The sequence below is a fragment of the Rhinatrema bivittatum genome, chromosome 14 (genome assembly GCF_901001135.1).
Source record: "Rhinatrema bivittatum chromosome 14, aRhiBiv1.1, whole genome shotgun sequence".
Taxonomy (NCBI): Eukaryota; Metazoa; Chordata; class Amphibia; order Gymnophiona; family Rhinatrematidae; genus Rhinatrema; species Rhinatrema bivittatum.
Window position 1 is genome coordinate 51548216 of NC_042628.1, and position 25527 is coordinate 51573742.

A 25527-nucleotide genomic window follows, 5' to 3' on the forward strand; every position below is an offset into this window, starting at 1 on the left:
AAAAGGCATGGTCTTTGACTCCTGTACTGAACTCTGGGATGGTATTTACAACCACCTGTCTCTGTACTCACTGATTGCAGAGTTTGGGGCAGTTGGCAGGTGTCCGGATGGCGCTGGGTAACCTACCACGTCGGCTACACTGGAAGTCTCCTTTCTTACTGCTGTTGATCTGCCACTCACAGTATGGATCCTATTGACGGAAACAGAGGTAAAACACTAGAATCTGACCTCTCGGCTCCAATCCAACACAGCATTGGTCGCCTTATTGCAGGCCTTGCAGCATCTCAAAATATCACGTATCAGAACCAGAGATAGGAGCCAAGCTTGGGATGTGGCAGAGGATTAAGAGAAGTCACTTGTCTCGCTCCCTTACTACCATAACTGCGCATTTTAATAGTTCTGGCCTTTAGTCTACCATGACAAACTGAGACAACTATAGACAAAAAAAAAAAAAAAAGAAATGCTTAGATTCTTTCAGAAGAAAATAGCATGAAATCCTGCAATTTATTTATCAATATTTCACTATTCGCGGTATCAGAATATCCATCATAGCGAGACAGAAAAGAAGTTTGCAATATGCCTGAACATAATAAAAAACTAAAGCCAAACCATAAAATAAACACTTAAGAGACATAAAATTACAATCTAAATGGAGAAATTACTTACCTGATAATTTCGTTTTCCTTAGTGTAGACAGATGGACTCAGGACCAATGGGTATAGTGTACACCTGATAGCAGTTGGAGACGGATCAGATTTCCATCTGACGTCAGCCCTAGTATATATACCCCTGCAGGAAGTGCAGCTCTTCAGTATTCTCCTCGAAAAGCATTGTGGATATATGTGTGACTGACTAATTTGATTAACTTGCATAACTTCATAACTTGGTTAAACTTTATAACTTGATTAACTTGATCTGGTTGAATTGGCTATAGATGGAGACCGCCAGTGCCCTCAACCGGAAAGCGTCGATACCCGGCAGTATGGGTGTCCTAAGTGAAGGAAGGCATGGCTTACCCTTGAATCATTCGAAAACTCCATGAGTAATGGCTGCCAAGGGTGGGATGCTGAGTCCATCTGTCTACACTAAGGAAAACGAAATTATCAGGTAAGTAATGACTCCATTTCCTAGCGTGTAGCAGATGGACTCAGGACCAATGGGATGTATAAAAGCTACTCCCGAACCGGGTGGGAGGCTGCCCGTGACCCACTTAGTACTGCCCTTGCAAATGCCATGTCCTCCCGAGCCTGGACATCCAGGCTCCATCCACCTGGACGGATAGAGGACCATGAATGTCCTCCATCTGATCGGATGGAGGGCAATCTGAATGGATGGAGGACAATGTTGCCGCCCTGCAAATCTCGGCGGGTGACAACATTCTGGTTTCTGCCCAGGACACTGCCTGGGCTCTAGCAGAATGGGCCTTGACTTGTAGAGGCTGCAGCTTGTCTGCTTCTACGTAGGCCGCCTTGATGACTTCTTTGATCCAGCGGGCTATGGTTGCCCGCGAGGCTGCTTCCCCTTGTCTCTTCCCGCTGTGAAGGACAAATAGGTGGTCCGTTTTTCGTACGGGTTCCGACATTTCCAGGTATCTGGATAGGAGTCTGCCAATGTTGAGGTGGCATAGACATCGAGCTTCTTCCGAATTCTTAAACTCATCTGGCGATGGTAGCGAGATGGTTTGGTTGAGATGGAAGTGTGACACCACTTTGGGAAGGAACGAAGGGACCATGCGTAGCTGGATGGTTCCCGGGGTGAGCCTGAGGAACGGTTCACGGCAGGACAGTGCTTGTAGTTCTGAAATGTGGCGGGCTGAACAAACTGCCAGCAGGAATGCTGTCTTCAAGGTCAATAGTCGGAGAGACAGTCCGCGGAGGGGCCTAAAGGAAGCTCCTGCTAGAAAATCCAGGACCAGGTTGAGGTTCCAAAGAGGTACCAGCCACTTTAGGGGTGGGCGGATGTGTTTGACTCCTTTCAGGAAGCGTGAAACGTCTGGGTGAGAGGCTATGCTTTCGCTCTCACTCTTGGTGCCGTAGCATGACAATGCGGCCCCCTGTACCTTGATGGAGTTAAGGGACAATCCCTTCTATAGCCCGTTCTGTAGGAATTCCAGGATCGCGGGAATTGTGACTGAGCGTGGTATGATGTCGTGGTCTTCGCACCAGGCTTCGAATACTCTCCAAATCCTTATGTACGTTAGAGATGTGGAGAACTTGCATGCTCGGAGTAGGGTGTCGATTACAGCCCCCCCGAGTATTCGCTCTTTCTCAGGCGAGCCCTCTCAATGGCCAGGCCGTAAGAGAGAATCGAGCCGGGTCCTTGTGGAGGATCGGCCCTTGTTGGAGCAGGTCTCTGTGTGGAGGCAGTGGTAGGGGGGTCCCTGCCAGTAGCCTTCTCATGTCTGCGTACCACGGTCTTCTTGGCCAGTCCGGGGCCACCAGAAGTACTAGTCCCCTGTGTAGCTGTATCTTGTGAATGATTGCGCCCAATAGGGGCCATGGTGTGAAGGCGTATAATAGAGTCCCCTGTGGCCAGGTCTGTACCAGGGCATCGATCCCCTGGGACTGAGGTTCCCGCCTGCGGCTGAAGTACATGGTTACTTGGGCGATGGACCGGTTTATCAGAAGGTCCATGTCTGGTGTTCCCCACCGGTTCACTATCATTTGGAATGCTGCGGTCGACAGCTTCCATTCTCCTGGGTCTAGACTTTCTCTGCTGAGGTAGTCCGCCGTGATGTTGTCTTTCCCAGCGATGTGGTCGGCCGAGATCTCCTGGAGATTTACTTCCGCCCACGACATTAGGGGGTCTATTTCCAGAGACACCTGTTGGCTTCTGGTTCCCCCCTGACGGTTGATGTAGGCCACTGTTGTGGCGTTGTCCGACATTACTCTGACCGCTTTGTCTGAGTCTGTGAACAAACCATAGGCACACTAGTCTGACTGCCCACGCTTCTAGGTGGTTGATGTTCCATCCCGACTCTTCTGCATTCCACTGCCCTTGGGTGGTTAGCTCCTCGCAGTGTGCTCCCCATCCTCGTAGGCTGGCGTCTGTGAGCAGGGTCAAGTTTGGTGAAGATAGTCTTATTCCCTGGCTCAGGTGGCTGACCTGCAGCCACCATCGTAGCGGGTCCGAACTCTACCCGGGAGTTGCAGACGTATGGCGTAGTTCTGAGAGTGGATTCCATCGCGATAGAAGTGAGCGCTATAGGGGTCTCAAGTGAGCTCGTGCCCATGGCACTACCTCCAGTGTGGATGCCATCATACCGAGGACTTGCAGGTAATCCCATGCTGTGGGGCGAGGTTTGCTCAGCAGGATTTGTAACTGGTTCCTCAGTTTTGATCTCTTTGTGGGAGTCAGGCTGACCTTGTCTTCTTTTGTGTCGAATCAGACTCCCAGGTATTCTAGAGACTGTGAGGGCTGCAGACAACTCTTGTTTGTGTTGACCACCCATCTGAGGCTCTCCAGTAGAGTTTTGACTCTGTTGGTTGCCTGGTGACTTTCCTCTGGGGATTTCGCCCTGTTCAGCCAATCGTCTAGGTAAGGGTGTACGAGGATTCCTTCCTTCCTCAGTGTTGCCGCCACCACCACTATGATTTTGGTGAATGCCCGTGGTGCTGTAGCTAACCCGAAGGGTAGTGCCCTGAACTGGTAGTGACAGTCCAGGATTTTGAAGCATAGGAAGCGCTGATGTTCCTGATGTATCGGGATGTGTAGGTAGGCTTCCGAGAGGTCCAGGGATGTGAGAAACTCTCCCGGTTGTATCGCCCTTATTACAGAACATAGGGTTTCCATGCGGAAGCGGGGAATCCTCAGGTGGCGGTTGACAAACTTGAGGTCCAGGATGGGACTGAACGTTCTCTCTTTCTTGGGGACGATAAAATAAATGGAATAATGCCCAGTATTTATTTCTTGTGGGGGTACTGGGGTTATGGCCTCGAGGGCCAGTAATCTGGTCAGTGTAGCTTCCACTGCCACCCTCTTGGAGGGGTCATGGCAGGGGGATTCCACGAACTTGTCCGGAGGGGTTCGGAGGAAATCCAGACAGTACCCCTCTCGAACGATGGTTAGGACCCACTTGTCCGAAGTTATCTTGACTCATCTGTGGTAGAATAGGACAAGTCTGCCCCTTATGGCTTCTTCCCTTGGACGGGTCGGCTGAATCTCATTGTGGGGTGCAACTGGGGCCTGGACCCGAGCTGGTTCCCCTTTTGTTGTGCTTGTTCCGAAAGGACTGGTTCCTGCCTGTAGGGCGGGGCGCTTAATAATTGTTTCTGTATGGATTTTTCTGTATTCGAATTGTTTCTGTATTCGATGAGGGGAGAAAGGCTGATGTGCACAGAGCAGGAGAGAGACCTTGGGGTGATGGTGTCTAATGATCTGAAGTCGGCGAAACAATGTGACAAGGCGATAGCTAAAGCCAGAAGAATGCTGGGCTGCATAGAGAGAGGAATATTGAGTAAGAAAATGGAAGTGATTATCCCCTTGTACAGGTCCTTGGTGAGGCCTCACCTGGAGTACTGTGTTCAGTTCTGGAGACCATATCTCCAAAGAGACAGAGACAAGATGGAGGCGGTCCAGAGAAGGGCGACCAAAAAGGTGGAGGGTCTTCATCGAATGACTTATGAGGAGAGATTGAAGAATCTAAATATGTACACCCTGGAGGAAAGGAGGAGCAGATGTGATATGATACAGACTTTCAGATACTTGAAAGGTTTTAATGATCCAAAGACAACGACAAACCTTTTCCGCCCGAAAAAAATCAACAGAACCAGGGGTCACGATTTGAAGCTCCAGGGAGGAAGATTCAGAACCAATGTCAGGAAGTATTTCTTCACGGAGTGGGTGGTGGATGCCTGGAATGCCCTTCCGGAGGAAGTGGTGAAGACCAGAACTTGAAGGACTTCAAAGGGGCGTGGGATAAACACTGTGGATCCATAAAGTCTAGAGGACGTGAATGAAGAGTGGGTGGCTCGTGGGAATGACGGCTACTACCTGGAGATAATACCCTTATTCAATAATCACACACACAGTTAATGCGACTCCAACATTGCTCTAAGCTTCAACGGCAAGAGGAAATGTGGAAAAAAGGATATGCATTCACAAAAAAGCGGGGAGTAGCTTGCTTGTTATGGCAGTTACTATCCCAAACCAAATAAGCCTGATACTTCACTTTCAATGCATATCCAGCATAGCTCTCTGCTTCAATGGCAGGGGAGAAAGACCAATTCTTCACGCATATCCTGCCTAGCTCTCTGCTTCAACGGCAGGGGAGAAAGACAGATACTTCACGCATATCCAGCCTAACTCTCTGCTTCAATGGCAGGGGAGAAAGACTGATACTTCACGCATATCCAGCCTAGCTCTCTGCTTCAACGGCAGGGGAGAAAGACCGATACTTCACGCATAGCTCTCTGCTTCAATGGCAGGGGAGAAAGACCGATACTTCATGCATAGCCAGCATAGCTCTCTGCTTCAATGGCAGGGGGAATGAAGAAAAGTGGATCTATATACAGACAACAACCAACAAGGACTGAATAACATAGTCTGGGTAAACAAATAAGCATGGGTGTAGCTTGCGTATTGCGGCGGTTACTACCCCTAACTAATTAAGCTAGATATTTCACTTAGATGCAGTTCCAACACTGTTCTCTACATTAATGGTGGGGGTGGAAGGGAAATAGAACCAAAAGGTTAATAAGAGCCAAGAGAAACAGATAAGTATGAGGAAAAAAAAAGTGTGAACCTTGCTGGGCAGACTGGATGGGCCGTTTGGTCTTCTTCTGCCGTCATTTCTATGTTTCTATGATTGAAGCGCTGTGAACCTCTGCCCCTGGAGGATCGGGGGAAGGGTTGCTGGTTTCTCTTGCTTTTGTCCTCCGGTAGCCGCGGTAGTGAGGACTCGCCCCATTTGTCAGCCAGTTTCTCTAGTTCACTGCCGAACAGGAGGGATCCCTTGAAGGGCATCCTTGTAAGTCTCGATTTGGAAGACTCGTCGGCCGACCAGCTTCGGAGCCAGAGCTGTCTCCTGGCTGCCACAGCTGATGACACTCCTCTAGCTGCGATGCGTACCAGGTCGGAAGCAGCATCCGCGAGAAATGATACTGCTGGTTCTATGGCTTCCCCAGGGGTGTTGCTCCTGGTCTGTGATACGCAGGCACGTGTCACAACAGTGCACCAGGCCGCTATTTGTAGGGACATAGCGGCGACATCAAAGGACTGTTTAAGGATGGATTCCAGACGTCTGTCTTGCCCATCTTTGAGCGCTGCACCTCCCTCCACTGGGATGGTAGTGCGCTTCGCGATCACGCAGACCATAGCATCCACTTTTGAGCATGTCAGAAGGTCTTTGGCCGCCGGGTCCAGAGGGTACATGGCTGCCATAGCCCGTCCCCCTTTGAATGTGGACTCTGGAGCAATCCATTCCAGGTCAATTAGCTGTTGGACGGCTTGTAACAGAGGGAAATGGCGAAAGGTCTGACGGAGTCCCTCTAGCAGAGGATTCGTCTTAGGTTCCCCCAAGGCACTTGTGCCCAGGATAGCAAGCTCCTTTAGGCTGCAGGTGACCAGGCCTAGAATCGTCTTATGGTCCCGTGAGGCTCTGTCCCCGGAGGGAGCCTCTTCCTCCAGGGGCTCTGATTCCTCCTCCGAGATGTCCGTGTCCCCGTAAGTGGGGCTTCCGGGTGGTGGATTCATTTCCCTGGGCCTAGCGGGGCCCCGAGCATAGCGGTCATCTGATCCCCCAGAGCCTCCTTGCACTGGATACACAGGGCATCGGCCTCCTCGTGTTGTGCAGCTCTGATGTGGCATGCTGGGCAGAGGCCCTGAACTTTGAGCTCCTTTTCTGGAGGTGCCATAGATATGGACGCGTAAAATCTCTTGTGCGTCGAATATGTGCGCGTGGACAGATGCGCATATGCGCCTGGCCTAGTAAGCGCGAGTTGCGCGCGTAACTTGTGTGTACTGCACTTAAGCATGTAACGTTGTGCGCACAAGTAATGTTGTGCGCACAACTCGCCCTATGCGCACAGATCGAGACGGCGGACAGGGCGGTGAACAGGGCCAAAATGGCGACGGCAACCACGCGGGCAACATGGCGACCACTTCGGAGGGTCCCCACATGGGAGAGCCCTTGGCTCTAACCGGGGGTCGAGCTCTGCTAGGGCGGATCAACCCGGTAGCACTGGTCCCGGCCGGCAACCTGTGCGACTCCTCGAGCTTCGGAGACTTTAAACCAGATTTCTACCTTACCTTGTCTCGGCGCTTCCCGGTTTCGTTCCGGGCAGTCTCCTGCTGCGGGGGAAGAGGGCAAATACCTTCACCACCGCACTCGTGGTTGCACCCGCTGCCTCTCAGCCTTGTGGTCCCCGCCGAGGGACAGCTGCCGGACTGAGGCTCACCTCTGAGGGCCCACGGAAATCACCTCGTGAATTCTCTACTGGGGGAGGGACCCAAGGGTGTCACCGCAGGAGAGCGGGGCTCGCTGTTGAGGTAGGTTTTCTTCTTATTTTGTTTTCTCCGTTGAATTTTGTTCTAACGTTGTGAGAGCGTGCAGGTAGTCCCTAACTGCTATGGAGACGGAAAATTTTATTTATTTATTATTTTTCCTATACCGGCTTTCATGACAGGAATCGCATCAAACCGATTTACATTTAACAAAGTGTGTAAGGTAGAGAGAACTTAAACCACAGTAACAAGAGCATGGTTAGGAGAGTGACACAGTTACAATAAAACAGAGAAGTAAATAACTGGGATCTAGAAAAGAGAGGGGGGGAGATAACTGACAGCAAAATATTTACAGGGTAGCAAAATCGATTCCAATATAATACATTTGTACAGCAAATGACATTAAAAACACGGTGATGGAGATGACGGAGAAGTGAGTGGTTTCTTATTTAAATCCATTTTTTGATAAAGTGTTTGAGGTGTTGGGTGAAGGTCTCAATCAAGGACTGGAAAGGCTTTTTTAAAAAGCCAAGTTTTCAGCCTTTTCCTGAATGTTAGTAGGCAGGGTTCCTGTCTCAGGTCAGCTGGGATGGAGTTCCATAAAGGTGGACCTGCTGTTGAGAACGCTCTGACACTGAGAGATTTGTATTGGTAGGTTTTGGCGTGTGGTACTTGAAGCGATTCTTTGTAGGATTCCCTAATGGGTCTGGCGGACGTGTGTTTTTTGAAGGGAATTTGTAAGTTAAGCTGTGCATATTGATGGATGACCTTGTAGATGGTGGTGATAGATTTGTAAATGATTCTGTAGTGGATCATATATATAAATATATATATATAATATATCATATATATATATATATATATATATGATATATTATATATCAACCATGCCCCCTCCTCCTACTCCCACCTCATCAGCCCCCCCCTCCTCCTACCCCTCCATATCCGCCCTCTTACCCATCACCTTGTGAATAGTTAAAGAACATATTGTGAATAGTTAAAGAACCTACTTTCCTTCTACCCGCACAAGAATTACCTCCTCTTACCCGCCCTTTCCCCTTTTACCTTTTCCCTTCTACTCTCCTTAAGAGTTTATCAAGTAATCACCTGATAAACCACCTATCCCAAGTTGAACAGCTGTCATATTGTTTATCTATTCTAATTTATAGTAAAGCTAAATATTGTTTATCTATGCTTATCTACTCTAAATTATTGTAAAGCCTGTTGCTACGTTACGTTACATTGTGAACCAGGGTGATGTTTTTAACGTGCCCCGGTATATAAAAAACTCTTAAATAATAATAATTATATATATATATATATACACATATATATATATATATATACATATATATATAATAATATAATACATATATATATATGATATATATATACATATATATATAATATATCATATAGTGGATCATATATATAAATATAAATATAGTGGATCATATATATAAATATATATAAATGATTCTGTAGTGGATCATATATATAAAATACTAAAGAGCTGCACTTCCTGCAGGGGTATATGTACTAGGGCTGACGTCAGATTGAAATCTGATCCGTCTCCAACTGCTATCAGGAGTACACTATACCCATTGGTCCTGAGTCCATCTGCTACACGCTAGGAAATGTAGGTTAGATTTATGACATTACATTAGAGCCCCGCTAATAATCCTCTTCCTCATCACGTTTCAAACATAAATCTGAATGTTTATCCTAAGGCCTCAGTAAATAGTCAGGTCTTGAGCTGTCTGTGAAATTTGAAGCAATTCTGTTCTTCCTTAATCTCAATAGGCAATTTATTCCAGATAAATATAGCATAAGAGCTAAGAGCTGCCTTTCTAGTTGTTTAACAGATGAAGATGGAATAACCAAAAGATGTTATTGAGAAGATCAAACCAGTGGATTTTGAAATTAACTTAGCAAGGTAACCTGGAGAATCCCAGTGAGTGCATTTATAGGTCCATTATTCAGTCACTGTCCAGACAGCAGAGTCAGCCAGATAAGTTTATCCAGCTAATCTGAAAGTATATTTAATGGTGTAGCTGCACTTTACTGGCTAACTTTAGGACAGCTTATCTAGCTAACCCAGTCGTGCTCTCTGAACACCCCTAACTTAACCAGATAAGTGCCCAAACTTTCATTTAGCCAGATAAACTCAGTTATCTGGCTAAATACTTTTGAATATGGGCTTCTTAAAAACCAAATCCATAGACTTAAACTGGATTCCATTTTCCCCTGGCAGCCAGTGCAAGTCACATAAAATCAGGGTCAGGTTCAAAAGCACCTCCAAGGTAAAAAAAAATGTTTTATTCTTGGAAATGGACTTTATGTTTAAATGTATTTATTGAATTTAAAATACATAGTACAGGAACACTTTTTTTTTCTTAAAACACGGAACAGAAAACGTAACAGGGATACACTGGTGGGTTCTTCCCAGTGTCCCCACATGAGTACCTGCACCATGACTTTCTATCCCATACAGGTTACTCATAAAGTCCATTTCCAAGAATAAAGCATTTTTATTTTTTACAAGCAATAAGACCTTCCATATCCAAAGCCTCTGAAACTGCCGTCCCAGAGCTATAGCCCGCAGGTTATCAAAAAGGAGCATGCTAACATTTAGGAGCATATCTCTGTAACCTGGAAGATATACTGAGTTACCGATTTCCAGAAAGGGGCAATATATGAGCAGCTCCAGAACTGGTGTCCTAAACTACCAGACGTTTGATTGCAGTTGAATGCATTGCAGAGGTCGCAAGCTTCATGCAAAAAGCCCTCGCCTGTGAGTAATAGTACCTCATGAAAAACTTACACTGAACCTTCCGTAAGTCAACATTACCAGTAAGAGATGCTATGCGCATAAAGCAAAGAGTGTATTGGGTTCAGTCAAGTCTATGGGAATTTCAGTCTACCAACTAGCTAACAAAGGCCCCAAAATAAACGGTAGTTGAAAATCCAGGAAATGTTTGTAAAAATAGGAAACAGAGTGTCTAGAGGGGTCTTCAGTGTCAAACATATCTGATAATAATGCCTGTTTATCTTCCCCCCAGCCCTTCACCCTAAGAGACCTAACGTAACTCTTCACTTAGAAATGAACAAAATAGTGTTTGCTGTCTAATCCAAATTCCTCCACTAAAGACTAGAATGGTTTAAAACTGCCCTCATCGTCCAAACATTGGGCAATCAAGTGAAGTCTCTTGGACGCCAAGGTCTTAAAAGTCACATGAGAGCCCCCCCCCCCCCCCCCGACAAAAGTTTCACATTGTCCACCAAAGGTAAAACCTGGGAAACATTACTTTTTAACTTTAAAGAGGCACAGAAATAACGCCATGATAAAATCAAAGGAGACGTCTCTCAATGAATTCGGGATACCCAACAAGGATGAATGTAAGAGGTATCCCAAGTTATGGCATGAAAAGAAAGGCTCTCACTCAAGCTCAATGGGCATATAAAAACTAGTCCCAACAACCAGTCAGCCACATGATGGAGGTTGCATGCCACACTATACAATTTCTGGTCCGCTAAACCAAGCCCTCTTTGATCCCTCTTACATCGCAGCTTAGCCCAGGGGATATGGGTTTTTTTATTCCTCCAGACATAACGTCAACATCCCGCTTGGAAAGGCAGGAGAGAATAGTTTGAAAGAGATATAGCCAATAAGGCAGAGGGTCATTTGAAATAAATGTATTCTTCCCGATATAGAGGTGGGGAAGTCCCGCCAGGCCCGCAATGTCGACCTAGTAGACTGCAATAATTTCTGAAAGTTAACCTTGAAAGATTAGCTAAGGTCGATAGTCAAAATGATACCCAAATATGTAAAAGACTCAGTGACCCACCTCATGGGGAAGTGTCCAACCCAATTACGGTTCAAATCACTATCAGTCTGGTGAGCCTCACATTTGTCCAAATTTACGGTAATTTGAACCCCACGAGAGAGTCATGTGATGTGGTAGCTGGGAGGACGTGTTTCTTCCTAGTTCCTGAGCCACCTCGTCTATCGTGTTTAATCTACCTGAGTTAACTTGAAGTAATTAGAACATCTGAGCCTCGGAACAGAAGTCTATGTCCACAGCTCGCACTCGGGGCAAATTAATACCCTCGATGAAAACAAAAACAAGTAAAAAGGAGAAAGAAAAACCACGGGGCATGGAAGCTAAGATGGCGGACACATCGGATGGTGAGTCTCCCTCCCTCAGCATGCCCCTCACCCTGGCCGACATCAAAGATGCAATTAGAGAGGCCTTAGATGAAAAATGGTCATTACTTACGGCCCAGTTAAGGGAGGTCCGAGACTCGATCGCCGCGCTGGACCCCCCCGATTAGAGTCGGCTGAGGCCAGGATCTCTGACATAGAAGACGCAGCACATGTAGCTAATACTAAAATGGCCGCACAGGATAAAGCCTTGCAAATTCTGCAGAATAAAGTGGACGAGCTTGAAAACCGGGCTCGGCGAGACAACTTAAGATTCCTGGGTTTTCCAGAGCAGATCGAGGAACACTCTCTGCGCTCGATATTGGAAGATTGGCTCCCAGAAGCCCTCCACCTACCTCATCTACAGGGCAAACCGGTGGTGGAGAGGGCCCACCGGTTGGGGATACGGAACGCGACCTCAGGGAGGCCGCATTTAGTTATAGCAAAAATCCTTAACTTTGCGCGCCTTCCGATCGAAGCCAGACCTGCAATATCAATCACATCGCATTAGGATTTCTCAGGACTTCTCAACCGCGGTGTCGGAGGCAAGACATGGCTTTTCGGCGATTTGTACGACGCTACATAATCGAGGCATTAAATTTGCCTTGCTTTTTCCCGCGCGCCTGTGGATATGGCAAGCTGACCAAGTCCACACATTTGATTCAGCGCTGCAGGCTAAGGAGTTTGTAGATACCCTGGTTCCATAAGGGACGGATGTCAAATGCTATATTTCACCGCAGTTGCGCCCGTGTTGGGAGAGCTTGGGGTGGGGAGAAGGGGGCGCTCTCTGTTATTTCGAGAGACCGGAGATGTTAACTCCATAATTACATAACTCACACTCGGTGATTCCTAATCCCATGCTTCTGGGCTTGAATCCTTTGCCATACCTATGCATCTCCAACACGATATCTCCACTCACGGGCATGGAAGTCTCAGGATCCCTAAGATCTTTTGTGAATCAGCGCGTATCATTTTCTTTGGCCGGAAACTCTTGTTCAGGTTAGGGGACAGACAAAAGCTGAACTATAATATGGATTGTTTCCTATTGTAGCCTGTTTCTTATGTTAATCACTTGTTTTTTTTATTACTTCTATTATATTTTGTCGAATCTTTCAACATAAAGTTCTGCTATTGTTATAACTGTTGTTTGGGACTGGGGAGCGGCGAAGCAGAGGTGGGATTCCATACATTGGTAATGCATACATATTTGCTCAGGATTGTTTAGGATTTTCTCGGGGGGGATTTATACATTTTCGCTCGGATTGAGGTTGGTCAAGGGGTGGTGTTAGGAGCATATCTGATCATGTACTCTCATCCCTCTGGGGGCAATATGGGAAGTGAACAGTTACTAGTTTTAGGGGAGATAAACCTAGCCATTTTGGGGGGTTGGGAAGGGAAAGATGGTCCAAAGGTAGACTGGACTAGGGGAAGGGGTGGGGAAGAAGGGGGATGGGTTGAGACTGGGGGGGAATGGGTGAGGGGAAGTTTTTTTTTCCACACAAGGTACATGGCATGGTTTTGAAGTTTTCCTTTTTCAATCTGCAGTTCTCAATCTGGGGAAGGAGCAGAGAGGGAGTCTCAGCTGGGAGGACTCTCTCTTGGGAATGATTATTCTTTATACTTGCATAATATCAGTATTAACATTTGAGTATACCCACAAGATTTGTGTCATGGAATGTGTGTGGGATACATTCGCCTGTTAAATGCACCAAAATACTCTCGCTGCTGAAAAAGAAATCGACACTAATAGCTTACTTGCAGGAGACGCATCTCTCTCCCTCCGAGCACGCTAAACTATGTCGAGACTGGGTGGGGGAAGTGAGAAGTGCTGCTGCCTCCACGAAGTCCGCAGGAGTGGCTATTCTAATACACAAAAGCCTTCCTATAACCATTACTAAAGAATTAACAGACCCACAAGGCAGGTATCTAATTCTGGTCACTGAGCTGTACGGTCAGACTGTCGTATTTTGCAATGTATATGCACCTAATATATATATGATCCCAGTTTCTACAGCGGATTGTACACTCATTTACTTCCTTATCTCAACAATATTTTGATTTTGGGGGGTGACTTTAATACCATTCGTGATGCTGAATTAGATGCCTCCTCATCACGCAGACAGGAAAGGGCCATGGGAAGAGGCCCTCAATTTTTGGAAAATATGTTGCATTTGTTGGATGCGTGGCGGGTTTTACATCCTATGGAACGGGACTTTACCCATGTATCGCGAGCGCACGCTTCTTTCTCGAGACTTGGCTACTTCTTGGTGAGTGATCACGCATTCTCTTGAGTGCAGGCTGTGGGTATTGATAACATACAGCCCGATCCAGTAAAGTCCGTGGGAGAGCGGACTAACGCCCGCTCTCCCGGCGCGCGCACCGGCCCCTCGCCGGTGCGCGCGATCCAGTATTTAAATTAGGCGACGCGGTGCAAACGAGGAAAAGGAGGTGCTAGGGACACTAGCGCGTCCCTAGCGCCTCCTTTTGGCCTGGAGCGGCGGCTGTCAGCGGGTTTGACAGCCGACGCTCAATTTTGCCGGCGTCGGTTCTCAAGCCCGCTGACAGCCACGGGCTCGGAAACCGGATGCCGGCAAAATTGAGCGTCCGGTTTTCGGCCCGACAGCCGCGGGCCGAATTCAAAAATTTTTTTTTTTTTTTTTTTACTTTTTTTTACTTTTGGGGACCTCCGACTTAATATCGCTATGATATTAAGTCGGAGGGTGCACAGAAAAGCAGTTTTTACTGCTTTTCTGTGCACTTCCCTGGCGCCGGAAGAAATTAGCGCCGACCTTTGGGCGGCGCTAATTTCTTAGAGTAAAATGTGCGGCTTGGCTGCACATTTTACTTACTGGATCGCTCAGGAATACCTAATAGGGCCCTCAACATGCATTTGCATGTTGAGGGCGCTATTAGGTGCCGCGGGTGGGCCGCGTGTTTTCCTCCCCTTACTGAATAAGGGGTAAGGGAAAACACGCGTCCAGAGCAGGGTGACAGTGCGCTCCGACGGAGCACACTTTACTGGATCGAGCTGATAGTTATTTCCGACCATGCTCCGGTTTGGATTGATTTTCAGCTGTCGGACAAACAGACCCTGAATACCCTTTGGCGTTATCCGTACTTCCTAGCCCATGATAAACGCTTTTGGGAATATTTGAGGACTAAGTGGGCGGATTATGCATCATTTAATCAGACTCACTCTGCCCAGCCCTCCCTGTTCTGGTATACCGCAAAAGCGGTCCTCAGGAGATATTATTTCCTATGTATCACATCGTCGGAAGGCTCTAGATAAACCGATTCTGATAGTTAATAGGCAGTTACGTAAAGCCTGAGTGTTATTGGCCACAACCGAGAGCAGAGAGGCTCAATTAGAGCATCGTTCGCTCCAGATGGCGCTTAATTCTCTCCCCTGAAAAGATCATATTCCTCCTTGTCTATGTTGCGACCGTCGCTGCCTGACGTCTCCACTCCGCCCTCCTTACCTCTTTGGTGACTCCCTCCTGGGTTGATGGAAGTTTAGCTGACGCAGCGTCATCTTGCCGACCTCCTCCAGCGTTCCCAGACTGGCTAGACGCTGCCTTCCGCCATGTTTTCCTGAGGCCTAAGGGCTCGGGCGCGGAGCGGCCCCGACTCAAATACCAGCAGTGGCGCGAACCTCAGGGGCGTCCCCCTGAGATGATGTCATCATCTTCGGATATTTAAAGGTCTTTCATTTCGCTAACTAATCGAGTTAGCAAAGGGTTTCCAACCTAGCTGCCTCCAGGTATTGCTGCGGATGGGATTCGCTCACCGCATACCTTGCTACTCTGCGTCCTCAGACTTTACCAGGGTTACCGGCTCCTCGGGGGCCTCGCTCTCTCTTTTACTTTTCAGGTCGCAGTCTGGAACCGGTACTCGCTCCTCGAGGGCCCACGTTCCCGGACCTGCTACTGAATATAACTTCTGCCAGGAAGTCACCGCTGCTTACAACACCAGTGAGTTTCCATCTCTCTCTCAGAGCTTTCCCTGGAACCAGGTACTCATTCCTCAAGGGCCTACTTCATTTCAGCTCCTGGGCTATTCTAAGAGACTACAGTGTAAGTGTTACCATCAAGGTTCTGTTCCTGAACTCTGCCTACTCACTATCTCAGTTTCTCTACAGCTCAGCCTTCCTGGGATCGCTGTTCCAGTGCCTGAGGAACTACAGCTCAGCCGGGCTCTTCCAGCTCACTACTGCCACCTCTGGTGGTTCTCAAAAACTGTTTAATAAAAGAACTTGTGTGTGTCTGTCTCCCAACTCGGCCCAAGGATCTTGGGCCGAGTTGGGAGACAGACACACACAAGAGACACACACAAGAGACACACACCTATCACAAATAATAACAGATTGCTAACTTAATGGATCCGGCACAGCTCAATGCCTTGCAGGCCATACCGGGCCTGGCCCTGCGCATTTCGGAGCAGCAAGACGCCTTGGAGAAACTTACTTCAGCGTTCTATCAGCTACACACACAGAAGGTTCAAGGCACAGCTTCCAACCATGAAGGTCAGTTACAGGAGGTAACTTTAAAGACTGCTGTACCACTGGCAGCTCCAATCCGCTTCTCCGGAGAAATCCAGAAGACCCGGGGCTTTTTAAACCAGTGCTGCATGCATTTTACCTTACAGCCATCTTTATTTCCTATGGCTCTCTCCAAGACTACCTACATCCTTTCCTACTTGGATGGTAGGGCCTTGTCTTGGGCATCTACCTTGTCGGAACGCAAGGACCCCATTTTGCAGGACATAGAAGGATTTATGGACTTATTTAAATCCGTTTTTGATGAACCTGCCCGAACTGCTGTCGCTGGTTCTGCTTTGGTTGAATTAAAGCAAGGCAACAGATCATTGGCTGAATTTGCCATACAGTTCAAAATTCTTGCGGCAGAACTCTGCTGGGACCCCAAATGTCTCAAGACTCTCTTCTTCAGAGGCCTGGATAACCGTATAAAGGACGAGCTGACTGTTCATAAAACACCAGCCTTGGCCACTTGGATTGATCACCGGCTCCGGGACAAGGTGAAGGAACTCCGGCCTAAGGTGCTACCTAGGTTGAAACAGGCTAGTGCTATACCCTCACCTCGGATGGTTCCAGTAATCCCTGCTGCTGATATTGATGAACCGATGCAACTTGGTCATGGATGTTTGACTTCTAAAGAGAGAAGACTCCGGAAGAGGCGCGGCCTATGCATATACTGTGGTCAGCCCGGCCATGACGTCTCTACATGCTCCATTCGTCCGGAAAACGGACGGGCCTAAGTCCTGCAGGAGGACTGTTCTTAGGCCTCACTACGCCCTCTCCTCCGCTCTCTCTCCCAGTCTCCTTGACCTATGGACCAATCATGGTTCAGACTCCTGCCCTGGTGGTCTCAGGGGCAGGAGACAACTTCATTCTCAGACGTCTAGTGGAATACCTGAGGATTCCCCTCACCAAGTTGAAAGATCCACTACTATAATCTTCCATTCATGGAGAACCCTTACCGGGCGACGTGACTTGCCAAACCATACCAGTTACTCTCTGCACCGGAGCTCTCCACACTGAATCACCCTCCTTCTTGGTATTAGAAAGGGCTACGCACCCTATCGCCCTGGGGTTACCCTGGTTGCAAGCGCACCAACCCCAATTCGACTGGGCATTCTTGGATCTCTCCCGCTGGGGCCCAGAATGTCACGGGAGGTGCCTTAAGGAAATCTAGCCTATCATTTGCATGCCTACGACTCCAGTGATGCTAGGACTGCCGCCCCAATACGCGTCCTTCGCGGACATATTTTCCAAAGAAGCAGCTGATATTCTTCCTCCACATAGGCCCTATGACTGTGCCATAAGACTGAAGCCCAATGCTGAGCCACCGAAAGGAAGGTGTACCCTCTCTCAGCCACTGAGAATAAAACAATGTCAGAATACATTGAAGAAAATCTCCAGAAGGGCTTTATCCGACCATCAAAGTCGCCAGCCTGCACATGCTTTTTCTTTGTGGGGAAGAAGGACGGTACCCTACATCCATGTATCGATTACCAAGGTCTTAATGAGATCACAATCAAAGACCGTTACCCCTTGCCGTTAATCTCGGAGCTGTTTGACCGGCTGCAAGGGGCCAAGATATTTTCAAAGCTTGACCTGAAGGGGGCCTACAACCTTATTCGCATTCGGAGTGGCGATGAATGGAAAATGCCTTCAACACGCGAGACGGCCACTTCGAGTATCTTGTAATGCCGTTCGGGTTGTGCATTGCACCCGTCATTTTCCAAAATATGATGAACAACATTTTGCGGGACCTGCTTACAAGAATGTTGTGGTCTACCTGGACGACATACTAATCTTCTCCCAGGATTTGGACACCCACATTGCAGATGTCAAGCAAGTACTCCACCGTCTTCGCGAACACCAGATGTACGCTAAACTCTCTAAGACTCAGTGCCTTTCTTAGGCTACATCGTGTCAAAAGAAGGCTTCCAAATGGACCCTCACAAACTTGAAAGTATCAAGAATTGGTCCCAACCTACTAGCCTAAAGGCTTTAAGGAGATTCCTGGGGTTCACCAACTATTACCGAAGCTTTATAAAGAACTATTCTTCTTTAACCGTACTCTTGACTGCGATGACTCGCAAGGGTGCCCAAAATGGTCAGCGGAGGCCATTTCCACGTTCGAGAAATTGAAGACTGCCTTCTCAACAGAACCGTACTTGCGGCATCCAGACCCAGACAAGCCCTTTATCGTTGAAGTTGATGCTTCAGATGTGGGTGTAGGGGCTGTGATGAGCCAAACAGGAGACTCAAAAGCCTTATGTCCCTGTTCATTCTTCTCGCGAAGATTTTCTCCAGCCGAGAAAAACTATGGGATCGGCGATAAAGAGCTCTTGGCAATAAAGCTCGCATTCGAGGAATGGCGGCCTTGGCTCGAAGGCGCTCAATATCAAATAACCGTATTCATGGATCATAAAAATCTAGAGTATCTCCGCCACGCACAACGTCTGAATTACAGATAGGCCAGATGGTCCTTATTTTTTAATCGTTTTGATCTTGTGTTGAAGTACCGCCCTGGAGATAAAAACACCAGAGCAGACGCTCTGTCGTGCTCCTTTCATTCAGAGGATGTGCCTGATGAGCCACAGCACATAATTGACCCGAAGAAGATCCTCTTGGCATCCACTCAGTCGGTACCCGCTGGTAAAACTATTGTTCCAAAAAGACTCAGGAAGAAAGTGCTCTTCTGGGCGCACGATTCCAAGCTGGCTGGCCATCCTGGCCAACGCCGTACCCTACTCAAGATACAGAAGCTGTATTGGTGGCCTACCATCAAAAAGGATATCTATTCCTACATGGCATCCTGCACCAATTGTGCTAAGAACAAACCCGCTTCTGGACAACCATGGGGTCAGATGCAACCACTGCCTGTTCCGGAACGACCCTGGTCGCTACTGACTTTGTAGTCGATTTACCTACTTCCGGAGGAATGAATACCATGTGGGTGACAGTGGATCGATTTAGCAAGATGGCATACTTCGTGGCGCTCTCTGGCATACCTTCAGCCTTGGAGCTTATAAAGCTCTTCATAAAGCACATATTCCGCCTCCACGGACTACCTTCTCACATTGTATCCGATCATGGGTCCCAATTCAGGGCACGATTCTGGAAGGCCTTGTGCAAATTGTTTGACATCTCTCTACACTACACCTCAGCCTATCATCCGCAGTTGAATGGCCAGACGGAACGGATGAATGGAACAATGAAGTAGTTTATTTGAGCTTATGTCATGTCCCGACAGAATAACTGGGCCGAATTGCTTCCATGGACTGAATTCACCATCAACACTCATCCAGCAACATCTACTGGATTGTCACCGTTTGAAGTGGTTTTTGGACGTTCCCCAACACCGCCACTTCCACTGAAGCTCTCAGTGCGTCCCCAGCAGCGCAATCCACTGCTAATGATATCCATAATTTGTGGGTTCAGACAAAGGACATGCTAATCAAAGCGAGTGACCGTGCTAAGAAGTACTATGATGCGCACCATTCACAGACTCCAGTCTTCAAGCCAGGAGACAAGGTCTGGTTGTCAACCAAGCACCTCAGACTTAAACTACTCTTCTCTTTGTTTGCTCCTCGCTATGTGGGACCATTCCCAGTCCTTCAACGTATTGGCAAAGTCACCTACCATCTGAAGCTACCACCTGGTCTCAACATCCATAATGCTTTCCACGTTTCACTTCTGAAACCGCTCATATTCAGCAAATTTACTTCCAAATCTCATGACCCACCTGTCATCAATGCAGAAGACGACTTAGAGTCCAAAGTTGAAGAGATTCTGGATGTTCGGAAAAGAGGCAATACTTATGAATACCTCCTATCATGGGAAGGTTTCGGCCCCGAAGAAAACTCTTGGGAGCCTCAGACCAATATCTTGGACAAAGAGATGCTTCGTAGGTTCCACATCGCGCATCCTTCTAAACCCAAACCTGGTACCCGAAGAGGAGATCGCCCTTTGAATGGGGAGTACTGTTGCCACTGTCGCTGCCCGACGTCTCCACTCCGCCCTCCTTACCACTTTGGCTACTCCCTCCTGGGTTGATGGAAGTTTGGCTGCCGCGGCGTCATCTTGCCGACCTCCTCCGGCTTTCCCAGACCGGCTAGACGCTGCCTTCCGCCATGTTCTCCTGAGGCCTAAGGGTGTGCGCGCGGTGCGGCCCGACTCAAATACCAGCAGTGGCATAAACCTCAGGGGCGTCCCCCTGAGTTGTCATCATCTTTGGATATTTAAAGGTCTTTCATTTCACTAACTAATCGAGTTAGCAAAGGGTTTCCTACCTAGCTGCCTCCAGGTATCGCTGCGGATGGGATTCGCTCTCCGCATACCTTGCTACTCTGCATCCTCGGACTTTACCAGGGGTACCCGCTCCTCGGGGGCCTCGCTCTCTCTTTTATTTTTCAGGTCGCAGTCTGGAACTGGTTCTCGCTCCTCGACCTCCCGGACCTGCTACTGAATATTCCCGGACCTGCTACTGAATATAACTTCTGCCAGGAAGTCACCGCTGCCTACAACACTAGTGAATTACCATCTCTCTCTCAGAGCTTTCCCTGGAACCAGGTACTCGCTCCTCGAGGGCCTGCTTCATTTCAGCTCCTGGGCTATTCTAAGAGACTACAGTGTGAGTGTTATCATCAAGGTTCTGTTCCTGAACTCTACATACTCTGCCTACTCACTATCTCAGTTTCTCTACAGCTCAGCCTTCCTGGGATTGCTGTTCCAGTGCCTGAGGGACTACAGCCCAGCGGCGTCTTCCAGCTCACTACTGCCACCTCTGGTGGTTCTCAAAAACTGTTTAATAAAAGAACTTGTGTGTGTCTGTCTCCCAACTCTGAGCCTGACCGGTGGTCCCTCTCGGGATCTTCCCCCGAGGGCGTGGTCAGCTGCCACCAGCCCAAGGATTCACCCACAACTATCACAAATAATAACAGTCTATTAATGCAGAAACAGTAAAAAGGGATGCCATACTGGGACAGACATTACAGACAACGCTAAACCTTCACAGACACAAGCTAAGACCTCACAGAGAAGGCTAATGTGACCCCATCCTGGGCAGGAACGTTTTTCCCCAGCCAAACGTCATGATTGGGATACTAAAAGGAAGCTACAAAACTACCCCAAAAAAAGACAGTTAAAATTCAAAATTCATTTATTTCAAAATGCTTGATCAAAGGGATTTAGAGACTCTAAAGGTCAATATTCAAAAAAGCTGAGCTGCTAAATTAGGAGCCTATTTTCAGGTGAAGTTTTCGGTTGAAAATTCATCCAAACTTAGGATCCTATTCATTTGCCTAGATTTAGGAGATGCCTAGTGCTGAAAATAAGTGCTAAGCTCCTAACTCCATGAACCTACCAAGTAGCACATTTAAAATAAATCATAGAAAATATTTTTTTATTCAATGCACAATTAAGCTCTGGAATTCATTGCCGGAGGATGTGGTTAAGCCAGTTGGCGCAGCTGGGATTAAAAAAGTTTGTATAAGCTCCTGGAGGAAAAGTCCATAACCAGAAAGACTTGGGAAAAGCCACTATTTATCACTGGGCATTTGGGATCCTGCCAGGTACTACTGTCATAGCAATTTTCAAAAGCCCATTTATCTGCTCAAAATGTACTTAACATGGGTATAACCTATTCACAATTCAATGGCATATATTGTAGCAATTTTCAAAAGCCCACTTACATGTATTTACACATGTAAAACCCAGTTTCAAGTGTGACAATCCTTTTGAAAACGACCCCTTATTTATTTTTTATTTAATTGCTTTATGGTCTGCCTTTCCACTAGTTTCCTCACCCATTACTATAGCTGTAAATTCTGCTATTTTTTTTTATCGCCTTCAACTGTCTCACGCCTCTCTAAACACATCGTCCAAATCCTTTTGATTTACAACTCTTTGCAGCTTTGCAAACAAATCCTGATGCTGTAATGCATCCTACAATTTACTTGTATGATTCAGGCATCATCATTTACTCAGTCTGCACTGACCTGATGATGGGAGTACAGCACTCTGTCTCCATCTGCTGGAGGGGAGGCAAAACCCAGGAGTCTGGACTGATCCGGATACATACAGGTAACAGGAAAATTAGTTCTTACCTGCTAATTTTCGTTCCTGTAGTACCACGGATCAGTCCAGACAGTGGGTTGAGCCTCCTGTCCAGCAGATGGAGACAGAGAAAAACTGAAAGGGTATCCTATATCAGGACAGAGCCTACCCTGCATCCCTTCAGTAAAAACGTTATCAAAGCAGATAAATAGAAAGATAACCAGCATAAGATCAAGCAAGCATCAAGTAACCGGTAAACTGAACAATTCAAAACTCTGTAAACAACCGCTCTTACGTATATCTTCATATTCATCTAGTAGATGCTTCTGGTGCCTTAAAGTTCTGATAGGAAACAGATAGATCCTCCAAATAGGCTCTGATAGGAAGCCGAAAGATCCTCCAAATTGTTGTGAAGAAACAAGAGGAAGAACCTCAAGCGGACGTAGCAACAGTACCCTGGCAGGAGCCTGGACTGATCCATGGTACTACAGGAACGAAAATTAGCAGGTAAGAACCAATTTTCCTTTCCCTGTACGTACCAGGATCAGTCCAGACAGTGGGATGTACCAAAGCTTCCCTAAACAGGTGGGCCAGAGACAGACTCGCTCGAAGCACCTGCTGTCTGAAGGAGCCAAAAACTGGCTCCTGCACATCGAGGTGATAATGACGAGCAAAGGTATGCAGAGACTTCCAAATAGCCGCTCTGCAAATTTCCTGCGGAGAGACTGACAGACTCCCTGCCCAAAAAGTAGCTTGTGAACATAAACAGTGGGCCTTAGAACCGTCCGGCCCAGACAGAAATGTGCCGACGCAATCGCCTCCTTTAGCCAGCGAGCAATTGTAGCTTTAGAAGCCTTGTTTCCTCTCTTTGGACCACTCCATAAGACAAAGAGATGATCAAAGACTCGAAACTCATTTGTAACCTGTAAATATTGTAGTAGCACTCTTTTCACATCAAGGCGCCGCAGATCACCATCAAGCGTGTTCGCAATGTCCTCAGGAGAAAAACAGGGTGCTCCACCGATTGAATGACGTGAAAGGAAGACACAACCTTCGGCAGGAATGACGGTATCATCTTAAGGCAGACCCCGGAATCAGAAAATCGGAGAAAGGGCTCCCTTCAAGACAACACTTGGAGCTCCGAAACCCTCCTGGCGGAAAAATAGAGTCAAGGAAAACAGTTTTAGGAGTCAGATCCTTAAGTGTAGCCTGCCGGATGGGGTTCGAAGGGCACCTCGCAGAGAACCCGAAACACCAAGTTAAGGCTCCACGAGGGACAAGTAGCCCGAACAGGTGGATTCAAAGCTTGACCCCCTTTAGGAATCGAACTACATCCGGAAGAGCCGCCACCGTGTAACCATCGATACTACCTAAGAGGGACCCGAGAGCGGAAACCTGTACCCATAAGGAATTGAAAGAAAAGATTTAGAAATATTCTGGAGAAATGAGAGGACCTGGGATACCGGAGCCTTGCGTGCCGGCACTCCGGACTCAGCAGAGACATTCTCAAAGACTCTCCAAACCCGAACGTAAGCGAGAGAGGTAGAAGGCGTAAGGGCCCACAACAGCATGGAGTTAATAAACATGTGGATAAAGGTGAACCGGTAGATGTAGTATACTTGGATTTTCAGAAGGCGTTTGACAAAGTTCCTCATGAGAGGCTTCTAGGAAAAGTAAAAAGTCATGGGATAGGTGGCGATGTCCTTTTGTGGATTGCAAACTGGCTAAAAGACAGAAAACAGAGAGTAGCATTAAATGGACAATTTTTTCAGTGGAAGGGAGTGGACAGTGGAGTGCCTCAGGGATCTGTATTGGGACCCTTACTTTTCAATATATTTATAAATGATCTGGAAAGAAATACGACGAGTGAGATAATCAAATTTGCAGATGACACAAAATTGTTCAAAGTAGTTAAATCACAAGCAGATTGTGATAAATTGCAGGAAGACCTTGTGAGACTGGAAAATTGGGCATCCAAATGGCAGATGAAATTTAATGTGGATAAGTGCAAGGTGATGCATATAGGGAAAAATAACCCATGCTATAATTACACAATGTTGGGTTCCATATTAGGTGCTACAACCCAAGAAAGAGATCTAGGCGTCATAGTGGATAACACATTGAAATCGTCGGTTCAGTGTGCTGCGGCAGTCAAAAAAGCAAACAGAATGTTGGGAATTATTAGAAAGGGAATGGTGAATAAAACGGAAAATGTCATAATGCCTCTGTATCGTTCCATGGTGAGACCGCACCTTGAATACTGTGTACAATTCTGGTCGCCGCATCTTAAAAAAGATATAATTGCGATGGGAGAACGTACAGAGAAGGGCTACCAAAATGATAAGGGGAATGGAACAGCTCCCCTATGAGGAAAGACTAAAGAGGTTAGGACTTTTCAGCTTGGAGAAGAGACGGCTAAGGGGGGATATGATAGAGATATTTAAAATCATGAGAGGTCTAGAACGGGTAGATGTGAATCGGTTATTTACTCTTTCGGATAATAGAAAGAACTAGGGGGCACTCCATGAAGTTAGCATGGGGCACATTTAAAACTAATCGGAGAAAGTTCTTTTTTACTCAACGCACAATTAAACTCTGGAATTTGTTGCCAGAGGATGTGGTTAGTGTAGTTAGTATGGCTGTGTTTAAAAAAGGATTGGACAAGTTCTTGGAGGAGAAGTCCATTACCTGCTATTAAGTTCACTTAGAGAATAGCCACTGCCATTAGCAATGGTAACATGGAATAGACTTAGTTTTTGGGTACTTGCCAGGTTCTTATGGCCTGGATTGGCCACTGTTGGAAACAGGATGCTGGGCTTGATGGACCCTTGGTCTGACTCAGTATGGCATTTTCTTATGTTCTGCGGTGCCACCTGGCGTCGGAAACGCCAGGTGGCACCGCACCGGCCACCTGGCGTTTCCGACGCGCTAAAAACAAAAAAACAAGATCTACTTACCTTCAGCCGGCCTCCCCTTGCCGCCACGAGTCGAGTCGCACCCCCGATGACGTCGGAGAACAGCGACTAAGGCGACTACCCCTCTATAAAGATCAAAGCAAGCTAGGCGTCACGCGCCGAGCGTCACGCACTGAAGGAGCGCGTCAAAGGGGCCTGCCCCTTTGAGCGCCCCTTCGAGCAGTCCCGTCAGACAGTCCCAAAAGCACTGTAATCATCTTCTCTCATATGCGGTCACATATAAGTGGACTCTGAGTACGGCAGCATCTGTCCATCCACCTCATCACGCTACCCCTATCCGGAAAGGACAGCAAAGTACACCGTATACCTCATCTCAGGCA

The 25527-nt window shown here is 47.4% G+C and overlaps 1 protein-coding gene across 1 annotated transcript in view; it reads right to left on the reverse strand.

Annotated features, from left to right (window-relative positions):
* Positions 1-25527, reverse strand: part of MEGF8 (multiple EGF like domains 8) — a 295542-nt gene that overhangs the window by 195173 nt on the left and 74842 nt on the right. Inside the window, 1 exon segment of the mRNA XM_029577448.1 lies at positions 72-190. Coding sequence (XP_029433308.1) covers positions 72-190 — 119 coding nt within the window.